This window comes from Electrophorus electricus, chromosome 12 (assembly GCF_041902795.1).
Source record: "Electrophorus electricus isolate QZ-2024a chromosome 12, ASM4190279v1, whole genome shotgun sequence".
Lineage (NCBI taxonomy): Eukaryota > Metazoa > Chordata > Actinopteri > Gymnotiformes > Gymnotidae > Electrophorus > Electrophorus electricus.
The window spans coordinates 1,187,501-1,202,240 of record NC_137508.1 but is presented as its reverse complement, the minus strand read 5'-3'; the positions used below and the strand labels follow the sequence as shown (position 1 = coordinate 1,202,240).

Genomic DNA, 14,740 nt, shown 5'->3' with positions numbered 1-14,740 from the left:
AGCAGACAGTATTTCCAAATTAGATTAAATAAACTATGCCAAAAGGCACATCTGTCAGATATCAAGGTAACCATTATCAATTCAAAATAGGCTTATAAGTGATGTGGGTGATGGAACAGAATTGAGCCTCTGGTTTCAGTAATACACTTGTATGCATCGAGGTCATGTGAAATAACCGTACTGCTTGACTGCTAAAAGTCGCACTTTATGGTTCCTAAGGCCTACCTGAGAATAACTGACTCTGGAACATAACGAATATCTTTATGTAGAGGAGAACACATTCAGTACTAAACATGACACTGTACAACCTTCTGGAAATGAGTCCTTTAGGAAGGAGGGTTAGTACTTTCTGTTGTAAGCAGCACCTTACCTAAGGCGTCTCCTCAGCGTCGGAACGTAGCGAGAGTTCAGTTCTACATGGAGACAAATTAAAAACTAGTTTTGTTCAGTGTACTTCATGCAAAACGATGAAGACCCGTGATCGGCGCAGTACGTGGCACTAATCTCTTCTGGCAGGATAATGTCTTCCCCCTCCAGTTGCCTAAAATGCCCTAAAGACCTTTGGTCAAACCTAAACTTCTGAAATATTTAAAAACATCAGCAGACTGTAAATATCAGATGTGTTTCTTGATCAGTGTTTAGGAATGACATTAAACACAAACTCAGAAACTTTAAACTAAAACCAAAGGGATTTCCACCTGGAGGATCTGTTACCCCCCTTTTCAATGTTGCAACCTCAACAATAACTGTGACTGACTAGCTTTGCCTGATGAGAGGCCAATCAATCAATCAAACCAATCCAGCATACATGACACACAGAAACAAGCTCTGCACATAATGTTCACAACCTTTATTGGCATAAATCTTTTAATACTGACATCTGTCTATTAAAACAAGAGTAAAGACCCCAGTATTCCTGGGCCAGAAGACCCAACTGGCCAACTGAAGGATTTTAAAGGGTAAGTATGGATATAATATGCCAATACAGGATGGCTGATACAGCCACTTAGAAATGTAATGCAAAACAATTTACTAGTTTGTAATTTACAATATACATAATGTCAAGAAAACACTTGAAATCGGGTCGTGTAAACATTGCCCTGCGTCACTTTTACATGTTGAAGGATTCACATACTATAATTATGCGACAGCAAAGCATATATGAATTTTTGAAATATATCTGCATATGTATATATGTACACACGGATACATTTACAGGGACAATGGGAATCGGTTGTCTCTCAGATAGCTTTTATTTGCTCGGACAAAGCACATAAACGCTCTCTTCGTCTGGTTTAAGGCGCTGCGAGGCGGTCTAATCCTGGAACCACAGCTCGCCTGCGCGTACCTTCACTAGCAGCTGAACTCAAGAGGGACCTGAAGTGCATGGCATCTACTAAAAGAATGGTGCGTTTTCCTTGTTCAAAACTATTTTTGAGTTCAGTTGCTCTGTATTGGTAATTCTGGATCTGGACACTGGAGGTGCACTGGTAGCCTTGGCAGGAGGCTGGATGAACCTGGGGGCGTGGCCAGGGGAGAGCCTGCCCCTCCCTCGGCGTGGTCCTGAGGCTGGGAGCGCGAGTCCTCTTTACAGTCTCCTCGGGTTGTGCTCCTCCTGACACGTGCCTCTCCTCAGACTGATGTCATCCAGAGCCAGCTCGCCAGCATGACCTCTCCGCCGCTCGCCCTTCACAATCACCTGCAGCAGAGCACGCGTCACTCGGCTGTTCGTGCGTGTGTGTGTGTGTGTGTGTGTGCGTGCATGCGCGCGCGTGTGTGTGTGTGCGTGCGTGTGTGTGTGCGTGCGCGTGTGTGTGCGCGTGTGTGTGTGTGTGTGCGTGCGCGTGTGTGTGTGTGTGTGTGTGTGCGTGCGCGTGTGTGTCCGTCCGTCCTAATGAGCTCTTTTTAAAACGTTTGGCTTTTCTAAAAAATAAATAAATTCATTAATTAATTAAAAAAAGAAGCAGCTCAATTTAATATCCAAACTGAGAAATTCAACATTTTTTCCAGCTGGGCTCTGAGGAATGAAACTGATGTGGAGTGTCACAGCAGTGTCACCTAATGGCAACACAGCAAAAATAATTAGCAATAATTACCGTGATTATGATCTAAAAGTCATTCTAGTGTGGTCATGGAATGTAAACTTACTATAACTCACTGTGTTTTTGCACACAGTTTATCAATATTACACCATTAATGGGTTTTTTTTTGTTTTGAAAGCCAACACATCAGAACTAAATAAAGCATACAAGTCTTTAGATACAAGTTGAAATCTGAAGAAATTATATTCCCATGAGTTTTAAGTAGATGCTTGAAGGAATCCTACAAAATGACTGAAGAGGAAGAGGCCAGTTCTGCACAGGAGAGCGTGCTGACTGAACCCCAGTAGCTCTCTAGTCCCCGCAGTATTGTGGTTGAAGTTCTCCTTTAATACTCCACATCTGCGCGCTGAGAATAATTATGTGCCCGTTTTAAATTCAAGCTGCGAAACACTGTGAGCTATATCATTTCTATCAAAGTTGCTTTATAAAAAGTTGTTATTATCATCATTATTCACACTTTGCAGTTCTTTGTCTATTAAAGGCCAACTTAAGTGCAAATTGTAAAACACATCAGGCTGTTTACTCAGCATGAAAGATGTTTGGTGCTAAATAAAATAAAGATATTATTATTGTTATTATTATTGTTGTTGTTGTTGTTATTATTGTTGTTATTATTATTGTTATTATTATTGTTGTTGTTGTTATTATTGTTGTTATTATTATTATTGTTATTATTATTATTATTATTGTTGTTGTTGTTATTATTATTATTATTATTATTATTATTGTTATTATTATTATTATTATTGTTGTTGTTGTTGTTCTTGTTGTTGTTGTTACTACTACTCACGCTCTCCAGTCCGTTTCCCCACAGTGTAATCTGGGTGGAGCGCCAGCCGTTGCCCCCTGTGCGACCCCAGACGGCTGGACTGTGCTGTCGGCCTTTCTGCACAAACACCTGCAACACGCCCACGTGGTGGCCCGCCATCTTGTGGCGGAATGCCAAGCACAGGTTGCCCTCATTCCAGGGCGTGGCCAGGGGGAGGACCAGCTGGGAGCCACGCCCACTCCTCTTGTGCAGCGGCTCCGAGATCGTCAAGTACCTGCCGCCTAAACCAGGCCCGGATACACACCGCACACTTACAAAGGCTCCAAGGCAAGCACGTTTTCCGTCTATTGTCAATACCTGTTTGTTGAAGTATTTTATTTATTTTATAGTCAATCACAAAGAAAACTCAGTCAGTTAAAAGAATACCCTGATGAAAAAGCCAATGTTAATAAGAATAGTGATCAATTAGCCCGATCAATTAGCAGATATACACAGGTCACTTTATTTCTTTTAATTCACATCAACGCTTTGATGTCTTGGTCCAGGCCAGTGTCATGTTTGCTTTGATCCAGATATTGTGTTCAGTGTTATGAGTGTTACTTCAGCGGCGTGCTTGTTTTGTGTGGAGGGCATACCTGAGGGGTCTGGTACTGTTTCCCAGTATACATCTCCCTGTTTGTTCTGGATCCAGTCACAAAGACCCTCATCGAATGAGCAGCTCAGATACCCAGCCTCTGCACAGAACATTTGTGTAACTTTGAAAAATAACATGCAAAGGTATCTTTAAAAACAAATCTCCATTCGAAATCAGCAGTGACACAGCTAAGCGTGGGTTCAAACAGTGGATGGAACTAGCATCCATCACTTGGTCATAGAATTGATTGTTCACTACCATTGAAGAGCCAACAACAGCTCGGACTATGCCAGAGCACTGATGCATTTCTGGTGCTCAGTGCCAAAATACTGGCTTAGCGTGAAATCATTAGACAATTAGTGCACCCCTGACCTCATTTTTAACATTGAGCGCGTGACGCAGTGGATAAGGCAGTGGACTAACATCCCGGGCACAAACTAAACCTTAGGTTAGACTAAAAACAACACATGATTCTTGCTTCATATGAAGAATATAAAGTCTCTCTACCATTCCCTTGTATTACTGAATCAGTTTTGAAAAGTTAGTTACAAACTGAAAGTTTGTTCCTGAGGCTAAATGTTGGCTTAAGTGACCTCTTACCTGGGTCATCTCTGAGTTCTTCTTCTGTGTTACCCAGTTCGATGTCTAGATCAACACCAAAAACATTGTTCTGGCCATGATTCCGAGGTACTGTAAGGAAAAAAAGAAATACAACCATTCTTCAGAATTTATCCTTGGCTTTTGAGACAGCACAACATGGTTATCCGGCCTCACCAAAGAACAAAAGATACTCAGGTTATGAATTTAACACAGTTCATTCAACTCGTACCTTGCAGCTACACTAACTGGGCACTGTGTTAGGGCCCGCTGTCTTAGAGACGCATTTCCACACTCAGCAGGTAGCCCACACCGTCGGCCCCCCCCACCTGCCTCATCACTGACCACAGCTCCAGTGTCTGAGCGGGTATGGTTCTCCGGGTCACGGCAGTGCTCCGACATGGTGCTGGACTGTATCAGACTGTATCAGTGTTAAGAAAAGAAGCCAACACTGACTCTGTACACACAGATGTCGCTACCCTGCTACTCTCAGAACAGTCGAATTCAACTCACTCTTCTAAAGTTTGGGCCATGGCAACCACTCTAGCAGCACTTTGGAAGGCAGGGCAGTTATTTTAAACCGATCTGCTTGGGAAAATCCTGTTGAGTGTACTACCACATCTCCTTTTAGTACACGTCTTATCCGAAACCTGAGCAGGCAGCTTTAAACTCTTCTGGGAAGGAGTGCTGGATGTAGCTCACCGGTTGTGGTGTGAGACCAGGGACACACTCGAGAGTCTGGGGTAATGGCAGGATGACTGGGTGAACGCTGGACAATGACACAGGACGTCACCTCCACAAGACGACTTCCGAACAATAGCGAACAAGCCTAATCCAGCCATGGACAACCACACGCAGCTGGTCCCAGTCATGTCCACAAGTCTCAGTTAATCCACGTTCCTATTCGTCACAATTCGGTTGCCATAAAACGCTTGGAAACACTAGAACGGTGTTCAGAGGACAAGCGCTCGAAGCTAGACGAGCCCACCTCTCAAAGCCGACGGGAGGTGAGTGCCATTTCTCTGCTCTGTGTACATGTCAATTACAGGTTTACCCAGCTAGGCCTTGGTTTGCAATTATGCCATTGATTTCAGCTCCCTCCCTGTTTCCTATTTGGAAACAGGGTTCACCAAGCACACTCATCTTCCATTGTTGAGAAATAAAGCATGACAGAGACAAACCATGAAGCCCTGTGGTTACAGGCCACCAGGCCGGCACAGGTGGCGCCGCTCTGCCCACGATAGCAACACTGCCTCTATCATTACAATGTCTAATCAAAGTCAGAGATTTGGTGCTAATGAGGTGCCTCTCTTTCCCTGACATCCCACCCACAACATTTTTACAGCTATTGTGTAAGTTTTTGGTTCTAGCACAGGGTAAATGATTGATGTCCTTTGGCACTGCTGACCAGTAATGTGATTGCTATGGCGGTTGTTTTCTGTTCTCATTATAGGCTGCCATCTGGAAGAGGGGACTTTTAGATGCAATTTTCCTTTCCATTACAAAACTGCTAGTGAACCCTAAAGCTAAAAAATATAAACCTATCAGTCAAGGGACACTAATGAATGGAAACATGGCCTTAGACTAAGTTGATAATAGCATGAAAAGTCAACACAGAGGCCCAATACAGGAATGATAATGATATGGTTTGGTTTAGCCAAATGTCCCATCCTGGACTTACTGTGGACGTCCCCTCTTTGTTTCTCTGTGATGTCCTTGTGGATGGTGTTGTCTATGGTGGTTTCTGGCAGCCTGGTTGGCCTGCGTGTGGAGATCAGAGGGACTCCCAGTGTGGGTGTTGGGGCCTTGACTGTGGTGGGTGGATGAGGTGGGGCTTTCGGCTTGGAGGTGACCACGGCAGGGGGTCTGGGAGTGGGCACGGGGACATTGCGTGTTGGGAGGGCTGGTTTCTTTGGTGGTGGAGAGACCTTCTTTGGGGGTGGAGGAGCTTTGGGGGTGGATGGAGAGTTGGTTGGAGAGATCCTCTCAACTGTCACAGGAGGTCGAACAGTAGTGGTGGTCCTCGTCTGGTCCGTGTCTGGAATCCTGTTACTGTTGCCCGGGGGAATCCTTCCAGGTCTGGGAGGCTCTATAATCACGTTGGGGATGGCTAAATGGACAAAACATCACTGGCATCATATAACTAGTCACTTACAGATAACAAAACTACCTTACATTAAAATTAAACTACATTATTTAAAAAAAATCTATTTTCCACAGTATGAGATTTGTGTTGCATATCAAGACAAGTGATGTCGCATTGTTTGATACAGGTTTTGGTCCAGTAAAATTAACCTAAATGTAAAAGTGACCTTAAACATTTTAAGGCCGACTTACGTAAACTGTCTTTGCTTCTGTCTGCCAGTTAACTCAGAATATAAACAGGGAGCAATACACCACCCAGAGCTTGTTTGAGTTACTTACGGCTTCTAGGAGGGCATGAATATTTACCACAAACTGTGAAAACCTCTTTAACGTTTGATACTCTTCCTGCCCTCCCATTCTCCCACTTACTCACACTCTCATGCTGTGTGACTGCTGTGCAGAATTATGGGTGAAGTGCAGGCACCGTCAGCCAGCTCAGGTGATCAAACCCGAAGCGAGTGTGTCTCCGAGAAGTTTGCATTTACGTGTGAGGGAGGGACGTCTCTGAGGCTACACAAGGCCTTTGATATTTGATTCCCCATAGGACGTCACTCGGTCTTTTTCCAACCACAGAGAAGCACCTGAGGTCATATAGGCCTTCATATGCAGAGAGAAATTCTAGAGCTAAATGATGATCTAAGAACAGTATCGTATGCCAAGGAATACAATTATATGACCAAAATGAGTTTCTCTTAGTTGACAACCTGCGTTAAGGCTGATATGGGGTCAGTTACCTATGCTTCATAAAAGCTGATCTGGGGTCAGTTAACTATGCTTCATAAGGGCTGGTATGGGGTCAGTGACCTATAGCTTTAAAAAGGCTGGTATGGGACAGTTACCTATGCTTCGTAAGGGCTGATCTGGGGTCAGTTACCTATGGTTCATAAGGGCTGGAATGGGGTCAGTTACCTTTGCTTCATAAGGGCTGATCTGGGGTCAGTAAATCACTGCTCAGAACTAACCTACCTCATCTAACTGTTTAACATCCGGTTATGAAAACAGTTCCTTTGACTATGGTCTGGTGGTGTACTAATAAATATGCGAGTCAGCATTGGCTGTGTTGTATAAATTCTGCAACTGAGTAGAGGTGTGATGTCCATGGGCAGGTGAGTAAGAACACTAACAGTGTCTTGTGCCAGTAGAGACGTGACTCACTGTCCAGGGAATCACGTCCTCCATCGATTTTAATGTTTTTCTGCCTCACTGAGCAAGCAGGACGGAAGCCTCTGGGTCTTGTCAGTGGAATGTTAGCTGGTGAAAAGAGGGGGAATGTGTGTGTGTGGACATGTATGCACAGTGTGTATTGATGGGCTCCCATTTCATGCTCCGAGGCAAAGCTATGCTATTGTTTGTTTGTGCAGACCGGAACAGCAGAGCCGTGAACCTGAAACTGGCACTGATGGGAAGATGAACAGACAATAGACACGCAGGGGAAGTGAAGACAGAGTACCACCACCAGGGGCAAAAGAAAGTGAACCTCCCCCAGGTGCTGGAACGAGAGGCCATCTGGAGTGCTTCCAGTGGAGAATCTCTTTAATGTCTCTTCTGTTCAGTTTTGCAGCCTTACTGTTTGGCTTCCACGTGGAACAAATCATTAGCAAGCGCACCATGACAGCAAAGGTCTGCGGTGTGAATGTTTACAGAGGGGCAGTGTTCCCAACATCTAGAGAGAAGGATTCCACCTTGACAGAATATTGACCTCTTAAGACTCCCAGGAGCTGTAGTTGATGCACTTCTTTGTCGAACCTACAATCCCTGCAACCTTCATCTCGCTTGAATTTAGTAGCAGGATAATATGCGCTAATGCCTGAATAACGGACCTGGAGACTATGAGGGGGATCACCAGGACAGTGGCAGCGGGGAGCGCGCCACCTGTTGGAGAGGTGCGGTAAGGCGCACTTACGTTTGCAGGCGTAGCTGGCGCCACCGCTGAAGCCGACCTTACACTTGCATTTGAAGGAGCCTGGCGTGTTGTAGCAGGTGGAGAACGCGGCGCAGCGGCGCTGCCCTGCCGAGCACTCGTCCACATCTGAAAGGTGGAGGACGCACGGCAGACTTAGTCTAGCAAAACACTGTACCCCACCCCCCCAGTTAGATACTTGCAGTTATGAATCTAAAATCGCTTTGGGGCTAATAGCCCCGGTAAGAGAGGTGAATTTAATCGAAGCATTACAGAAACAAGATGTGCGAACCCTAGAATTATTTCAAACTTTAAAATGCATAATGTGTAAAAAGGACACTGCTTCTATCTTAAGAACCTTGTAAAGGCTGCAATTACTGTTAATTCACAGATGCATGTTTCTGGAATACTGGACCCATCAGTGTGGGAGGAATACCTTTCTTGTAGACTTGATGACAGAAAAAATTTCCATCAGCTCCTATAAGCTGAACATTGAGTTCTCACTCCCACGTCTGCACACTGTACTCTACAACATCACCATTACGCCATAAAGTCACTCTGATGAGGGCAGCGTTATGCATGTGTTCTGGCAATGGGGTAAAATTCAAATATTTTGGAATGGTGTTCACCAAATTATGGAAAAATTATTAGGTAAAAGTTTATGTTTGGAATTACAGCCAGGATGTAGTGCTAAAGGCAAATCAGGAATCTTTCCTTGGAGTCGTAACCTATTTGGCCAAAAAACGTATTTTATTGTTGTGGGTTTTCTCAGATACTTCATCTCCGATGTTTTCCCACTAGAAAAACTGACTTTTCAGAGTCATCACAGACGCCACAGGTTCTCTGTAATCTAGTCATATGTATGGGAAACACTTGAAGGAATCTGAATTGTTTTATTTATTTTATCGTAATACTATTATTCTCATTTGTATTCTATCATAACTGATATTATTATTATTATTATTATGCTCCTTTTTTGTAACTCCCACTACATTCAATATGCGATTCATTTTGCAACTTTATTTTTGAACGTTTTGTTTTGAGTAAACCTCCTCTGATTACTGTTGCGACTTAGAAAGAAAGAAAGACACTAACTTTCTTATTTATTTTTCTGTTGATGTTACTCTTTAAAATCAATAAATATTTAATTAAAAACAAATCTAAATCCCATTAGGTCCCATGCAATGATGCCTTAAATATCTTTAATAAATGTGAATATCTACTCTGATAATTGCTCACATTTTTATTATCCCCTGGTAACTCTCATGAACATATATGAACGCCAAACACCCTTACAGAACATTTCCCAGAAGGCCAAGGGTGTGTGATGGGAGGGGCTTACCAACGCACTGGTACTTCCCGCCGACGTACTGCAGCTCGAAGCCGTCACGGCACTTGCAGACGTAGCTGCCGAAGGTGTTGACGCACTGGCGGAAGCGCGAGCACACAGCACGGCCCGTGCTGCACTCATCCACATCTGGAAACACAAGCAGCTGTTTCCATCATCCTCCTCTACGCTCATGTCCCACGTTAATATTCCCAGGCCAGGCGTAGGCGACCGGATTAAGGGGGAGGCCGATGAAAGCCCTGGGGAGGCGGAGCCAAAGCTATCTGCAGATGGACAGCCGTGGGTTCATTTCACGGACTTCAGATTAATTGGGCTCTGGTTCCAGAACTGATTTCCACCCTGCATAATTCACATTCGCCAGGGCCTTTTACTAATGGCTAGCTCCGTGGACACTGCTGTGTGTGCAGTAAATATCTGTATGTGCGCGAGACTGAGTTATGAGACAGCGCTATGTCCAGCTGCTGTCTGTCTCTCGCGCCAGAGCCAAGCACGCCGCCGCGTCTCTCGAGTCCATAAACGTCTCATTTGTTTTTCTCTTCTTGTTTGTGGCGCTCAGTCAGCCAAGGAGCAAAATGTGAAATTACACTATTATTCATTCTGAACATCTGCTCGAGAAGAAAAGGCCAGTGAAATGCATAAATCAAGAATCTCGTCAGACACATCATTGCCATGAGTAGGACGCAGAGACGTTCATTTCCACAGAATGACTAATGTTTGCAGTACATAAATAAAAATAAATAAGACCCCATGCAAACGTCCAGGGGCACTAAAGCTTTCTTCCTCACTGTGACCGCCCTCTTTTCCTCGGGCTTGGAAACGTGCCGTCCTAAAACACTTGGAGAGCAGACCACCTGGGCTTTGTCAAGGCTGTTGACAGCTGCCCCATGATTCATGGGCATTTGTTGGGGAAGGCTGGGTTCTGACGGCCTGGCCCTTCCCAACCCGCCCTCGGGGTGGAGCACGGGGCCACGGAGGGGGGCGTGACAAATGAAGAAGGTTCGCTCTGAAAGATTTAGTTCCCCAGTCGAAGACGGATGCGTTTAAAGCCTGATGGGTTTAACTGGTTGTTTGTGATTTAGTGCCCGGGGAGGTGATGCCCACTGCTCTAATGCCCCCTGCACCTGTGGAATGGCACCGATATGGCCGTTAGCGCATGCCACAGTCTGGACTCTCTGAGCATGGACGCTGTAATCAGAGAATCGCAGAAAAGAGCTCGTCAGCCGGTTGGCAAGAGGAACACTGCAGGAGGACCACAGAGAGGCACGTGGGAATCTTAAGGCTTTCACGTTGTTCCAAAATCCATCATCACCACCAAGAAATAAAAACAACAACAACCACCACTACCACCACCAACCCATGTTTGATCGCCATGCGCAACATCAGACTCAGAAGGGAGAGCTGTGGTGAGCAGAACGCCTCTCTGTGGGAGACGTGCTTCTGTGTAGTGGAGTACCCGCACACGCACGCACCAGAGTACCCAAGCACATACCCACGCATGTCCTGCCGTCCGAGGCAAGCTGCAGTCCTGGTGATGGACACTGGCAGCGAACTTCACCTTTCATCACCTCACAGCCGTACTGGCAGTTAGCCATGCCACACGTCCGGGCATCTGACACACACACACGCACACACAGACACACACACAGACACACACAAACACACACGCAGGGAGAAAGGAGAGACAGGTGGGACTTCAGCATGTTGATAAATCACAAGGGTAAAGGGTTACAGGCTACCATCAGACAGACTCCAGAGAGTCTAAGATTACAGACTACTGACTGTCTTCCTGAGACTGAAGAACTAGAATTGTTTGAAAACAGACCCCAAGATACATTTTCCTGGAGTTCTGTGTAAGCGGGTGAAGACTGAGATGTGCATTTCAACGAGAGCCATGACTGGGGCGAAATTCTTTAAGGACACACATCTGCGATGATATCATTTTTCATGACGGGTGAGCGTGACAGAATGCAAGATTCTATTAAGGGTGATGAAGACTAAGCTATCCGGATCGACAGTCGTCCTCACTGGACAAATAGTGTAGAAGTGTGAACATATTCGGGGATATGTTGTTATAAGTGGTCACCCATATTTGTGTATTTTAGCCTGAGATGTAAAAGTTGGTAATATGCACCAGAACGGGAAATGTTCTCGGTAGAGCTCATGTAGTCATGTGACTGACCACGTTATGTTTGGGTTATAGAGTGTGGCGTCTACTTGTCCAGTGAGACGTAGAGAAATTCCCACTGAGGTTGGAGTAAGTGGAGGTTAGCGTGTGTCCATCTTTTTTCGATATTTTAGTGATGATCATGCTGCCCTATTGTACCGTGTTCACCAGGGCACCTGTATGTTAACATTCTGGTGAGATCCATGACCTTTAGGGTTCAGAGCACATGGTACAGCGTTCCTTACAGGGTTTACAGCCCATTATTCCATGTTTTACAGGGACAGAGAGAACGTATCCACAGAGGCTGAGTCTGTCTACTGCGTATCTACTGCGTGGTGTAGCGCTGGACGTGGGCGACTGTCCTGTGGGTGAGTGTACTTACCCACGTGAAGTAGGGTTTGTCATTCTGTTCATGTTTCAGATGTGATGCGGAGAGAAGTTTATTTATGTTAAAATGTTAAATGTAAGGACACGGTTTCTGGTTTTTTTCCCCTTTACTTTCTGTTAATTACAGTTAAAATCCCAGTTAAGGGATCTATCACAATAAAGGCCCAAAACTGTTCTTTTGCTGGCTGTGTGGTTTCTTCCCTGGCGACTTCTATAACAATTAAGCTTTTCAAAAGTAGCTGATCTGAATGAAAGTCATAGTTATGCCCATAAATCTTAAACTTGAAAGGCCTAGAAAATGCGTATTCCCTTAAAAAGAGAAAAAAGGTGGAAAATCTGTTATTCTGCTTAAATCAGCTTTTTTAATCAGGTCTAATTATAGTACATATAGAAATATATATATATTTAATACATATTTAGTTTGTAATGCATAAAGAGTTCTAAAAAACTTTAACCCTGGGGTTAGTGAAGGGCTTTTTAACAATGTCAATGTTTCTTTACGTTTTTTGTTTGTTTGTTTTTACTGTTTTTGATTGTTTATGTTTGTTTTTTTGCATCTAAGCTGCCTTCATATGAAACAGGAAGACTATTTTGGTGCTTTGAACAATACATTTGAAACATACCTTTGAAAAATGCTATTTGTTTCTGTATGATGAAGGCATTATTACGCATAAATAATGCATAACCAAACTTAGACGCTCATGAGCAGAAAGGCATCCATCCTGACCCGCGGCCAAAAGTCCACACCGCAACTTCATCACGTGGGACTGAGAAACGCAGCGAGCATCTGTCTGGCTCTCAGGTACAGCGCCACTGGGGAAGATGACCTGCCACCATTCCCAGCCCCCCACATTTCCCACAATGCACTGGGAAAACTACTCTGTTCTCCATCAGCAGGAGGGGATCCAGCTCAAGCTCCTTTCTACACAATTAACATAAATAAGTGATTTCAGAAGGCGAAATAAATCACGTACTGCGAAAAAAAGACGAGAGGAGTTACAGGCGTGCTCAGTCAGAGTGTGAAAAACTCAGATGCTGGGATCTGAACAGCGTGAGCGGGAGCAAGGACCAAGCAAAGCTAATTACCTTGATCGAAGTTATTTGGGAACAGAACAAAGAGTTGATTTAATTGGCAGAAGATGCACTGAAAGTTCTGTGACAGCTTGACAGAGTGAATGTTTCTTAAATGGCGGGAGCTCTGCGGAATAATTGGGCTGTTCTTGAGGGAAGAACGTGGCTCTTAAGGTGGGAAAGCTCATGTGTTTACGTTTCGCTGGGCCAACTCTCGGGGTCTTTTCTTATCACAATATCATAAAAAAAAACAAAAAGAAAACACAAGCCAAACATTTTATGATGTGAAACAAAGCAAAAATGACATGCATCTCTAAAACCAGTCTAAGTATGCTAGGTATGGCAGAGGAGGTTGTGAACTCTCTACAGACTCCCACTTCAAAGGCCTGGCCCTGCACGTTGGTCGGCTGGACGGCACGAGGCATGCACAGGCACGGTCGTCTCCGCGCAGGCAGCCTAGCTCAGGGCCAGCAATAAGAACCCGGCTTTACGGGCGGGGTCGAAGTTCACACCTCTCACGCCCTCGCTGTGCGTTTGAGTCATTTTAAACCCTTCCACAGGGCTTGAGAGGGGCTCTGTTAGGGGGGAAAACAGTTCTCTGAAGAAAGGGGGAAAAATGTAATTACAAGGGCACATGGGGGGAGCTACATCACACTGAAGAGAAAGTGGCGAGGATGGACAGCAGAGTTTCTCTGAGGTGGGTAGGTGCCTATTTTAAGCAGACAATTTCAAATTTCAAATTTCAAAATTCAAAATTCAAGAATAAGGTGGGTGGAATCCTGAAGAAAATAAAACATCCCTCATCTCAGTATAAATTTCACATGGCTCGCCATCCTGGAGTTGAGCTTCCAGTCTTACCAGAGGAGGACACACGGATGTTTCTGATCCTCACCGTTAGCCCTCAGCAAGTTTGGATCTACTGTTATTTAAGCTGAATTGATATAATGTACCTGTGAAAACACCGTACAGAGTGTGAAACGTGTGCTGTGCTCATTAGGGTGGTCACTTAAGTGTTAACACCGTGGCGTTCCCGTCCTCCTTTAAAACAGAGCCAGGACGCCCAGGCAGGCCAGCGGAGGGAGGTGTTGGTGGGCAAGGGGCAGAGATGCACCATGGAAACGACGGAGGACTAAATAAGAGAGACTGTGACTCACTTCCGCAGGTGCCGTCAGACAGGAGCATGTAGCCGTTGAGGCAGTAGCACTTGTAACTGCCATATGTGTTCATGCACCTGTGTTTGCAGGGACGGGGCTTCAGGCCACACTCGTTCAGATCTGCGTGGGACAGAGAGAGAGAGAGAGAGAGAGAGAGACAGAGAGAGAGAGAGAGAGAGAGAGAGAGAGAGAGAGACAGACAGAGGGAGAGAGAGAGAGAGAGAGAGAGAGAGAGAGACAGACAGAGGGAGAGAGAGAGAGATGGGTTAAAGCATCCAGACAGAAGACCTGGGGGCAGGATGGCATTAGCTAGGAGTCAGAGGTCAAGGGTCAATCCCTTCCAAGCAGCGAGGCTGTGGGAGGGAGGTGGGTGGAAGCCTGTGTTTCAGACTCACTCTGGAGAAGCTTGCCATGTGAAGAGGAGGCTGTTAAAACAAACCTTTTTATTACCAACACAAAATGGCTTTTC

At 45.0% G+C, this 14,740-nt stretch overlaps 1 protein-coding gene across 7 annotated transcripts in view; it reads right to left on the bottom strand.

Annotated features, from left to right (window-relative positions):
- Positions 1-835: 835 nt before the first annotated feature.
- The window catches only part of npnta (nephronectin a), a 31,683-nt gene continuing 17,778 nt past the window's right edge, over positions 836-14,740 (bottom strand). For all 7 annotated transcript variants that reach the window (XM_027031743.3, XM_035531519.2, XM_081724481.1 and 4 more), the window contains 9 exons: positions 14,272-14,391; positions 10,985-11,104; positions 9,490-9,624; positions 8,151-8,276; positions 5,784-6,212; positions 4,106-4,195; positions 3,507-3,605; positions 2,893-3,152; positions 836-1,699 (listed from right to left, as the gene is read on the bottom strand). In XM_027031743.3, the coding sequence (XP_026887544.3) occupies positions 1,589-1,699; positions 2,893-3,152; positions 3,507-3,605; positions 4,106-4,195; positions 5,784-6,212; positions 8,151-8,276; positions 9,490-9,624; positions 10,985-11,104; positions 14,272-14,391 (1,490 nt within the window). In that variant the 3' untranslated portion in view covers positions 836-1,588. The remainder of the gene's footprint in view (positions 1,700-2,892; positions 3,153-3,506; positions 3,606-4,105; positions 4,196-5,783; positions 6,213-8,150; positions 8,277-9,489; positions 9,625-10,984; positions 11,105-14,271; positions 14,392-14,740) is intronic.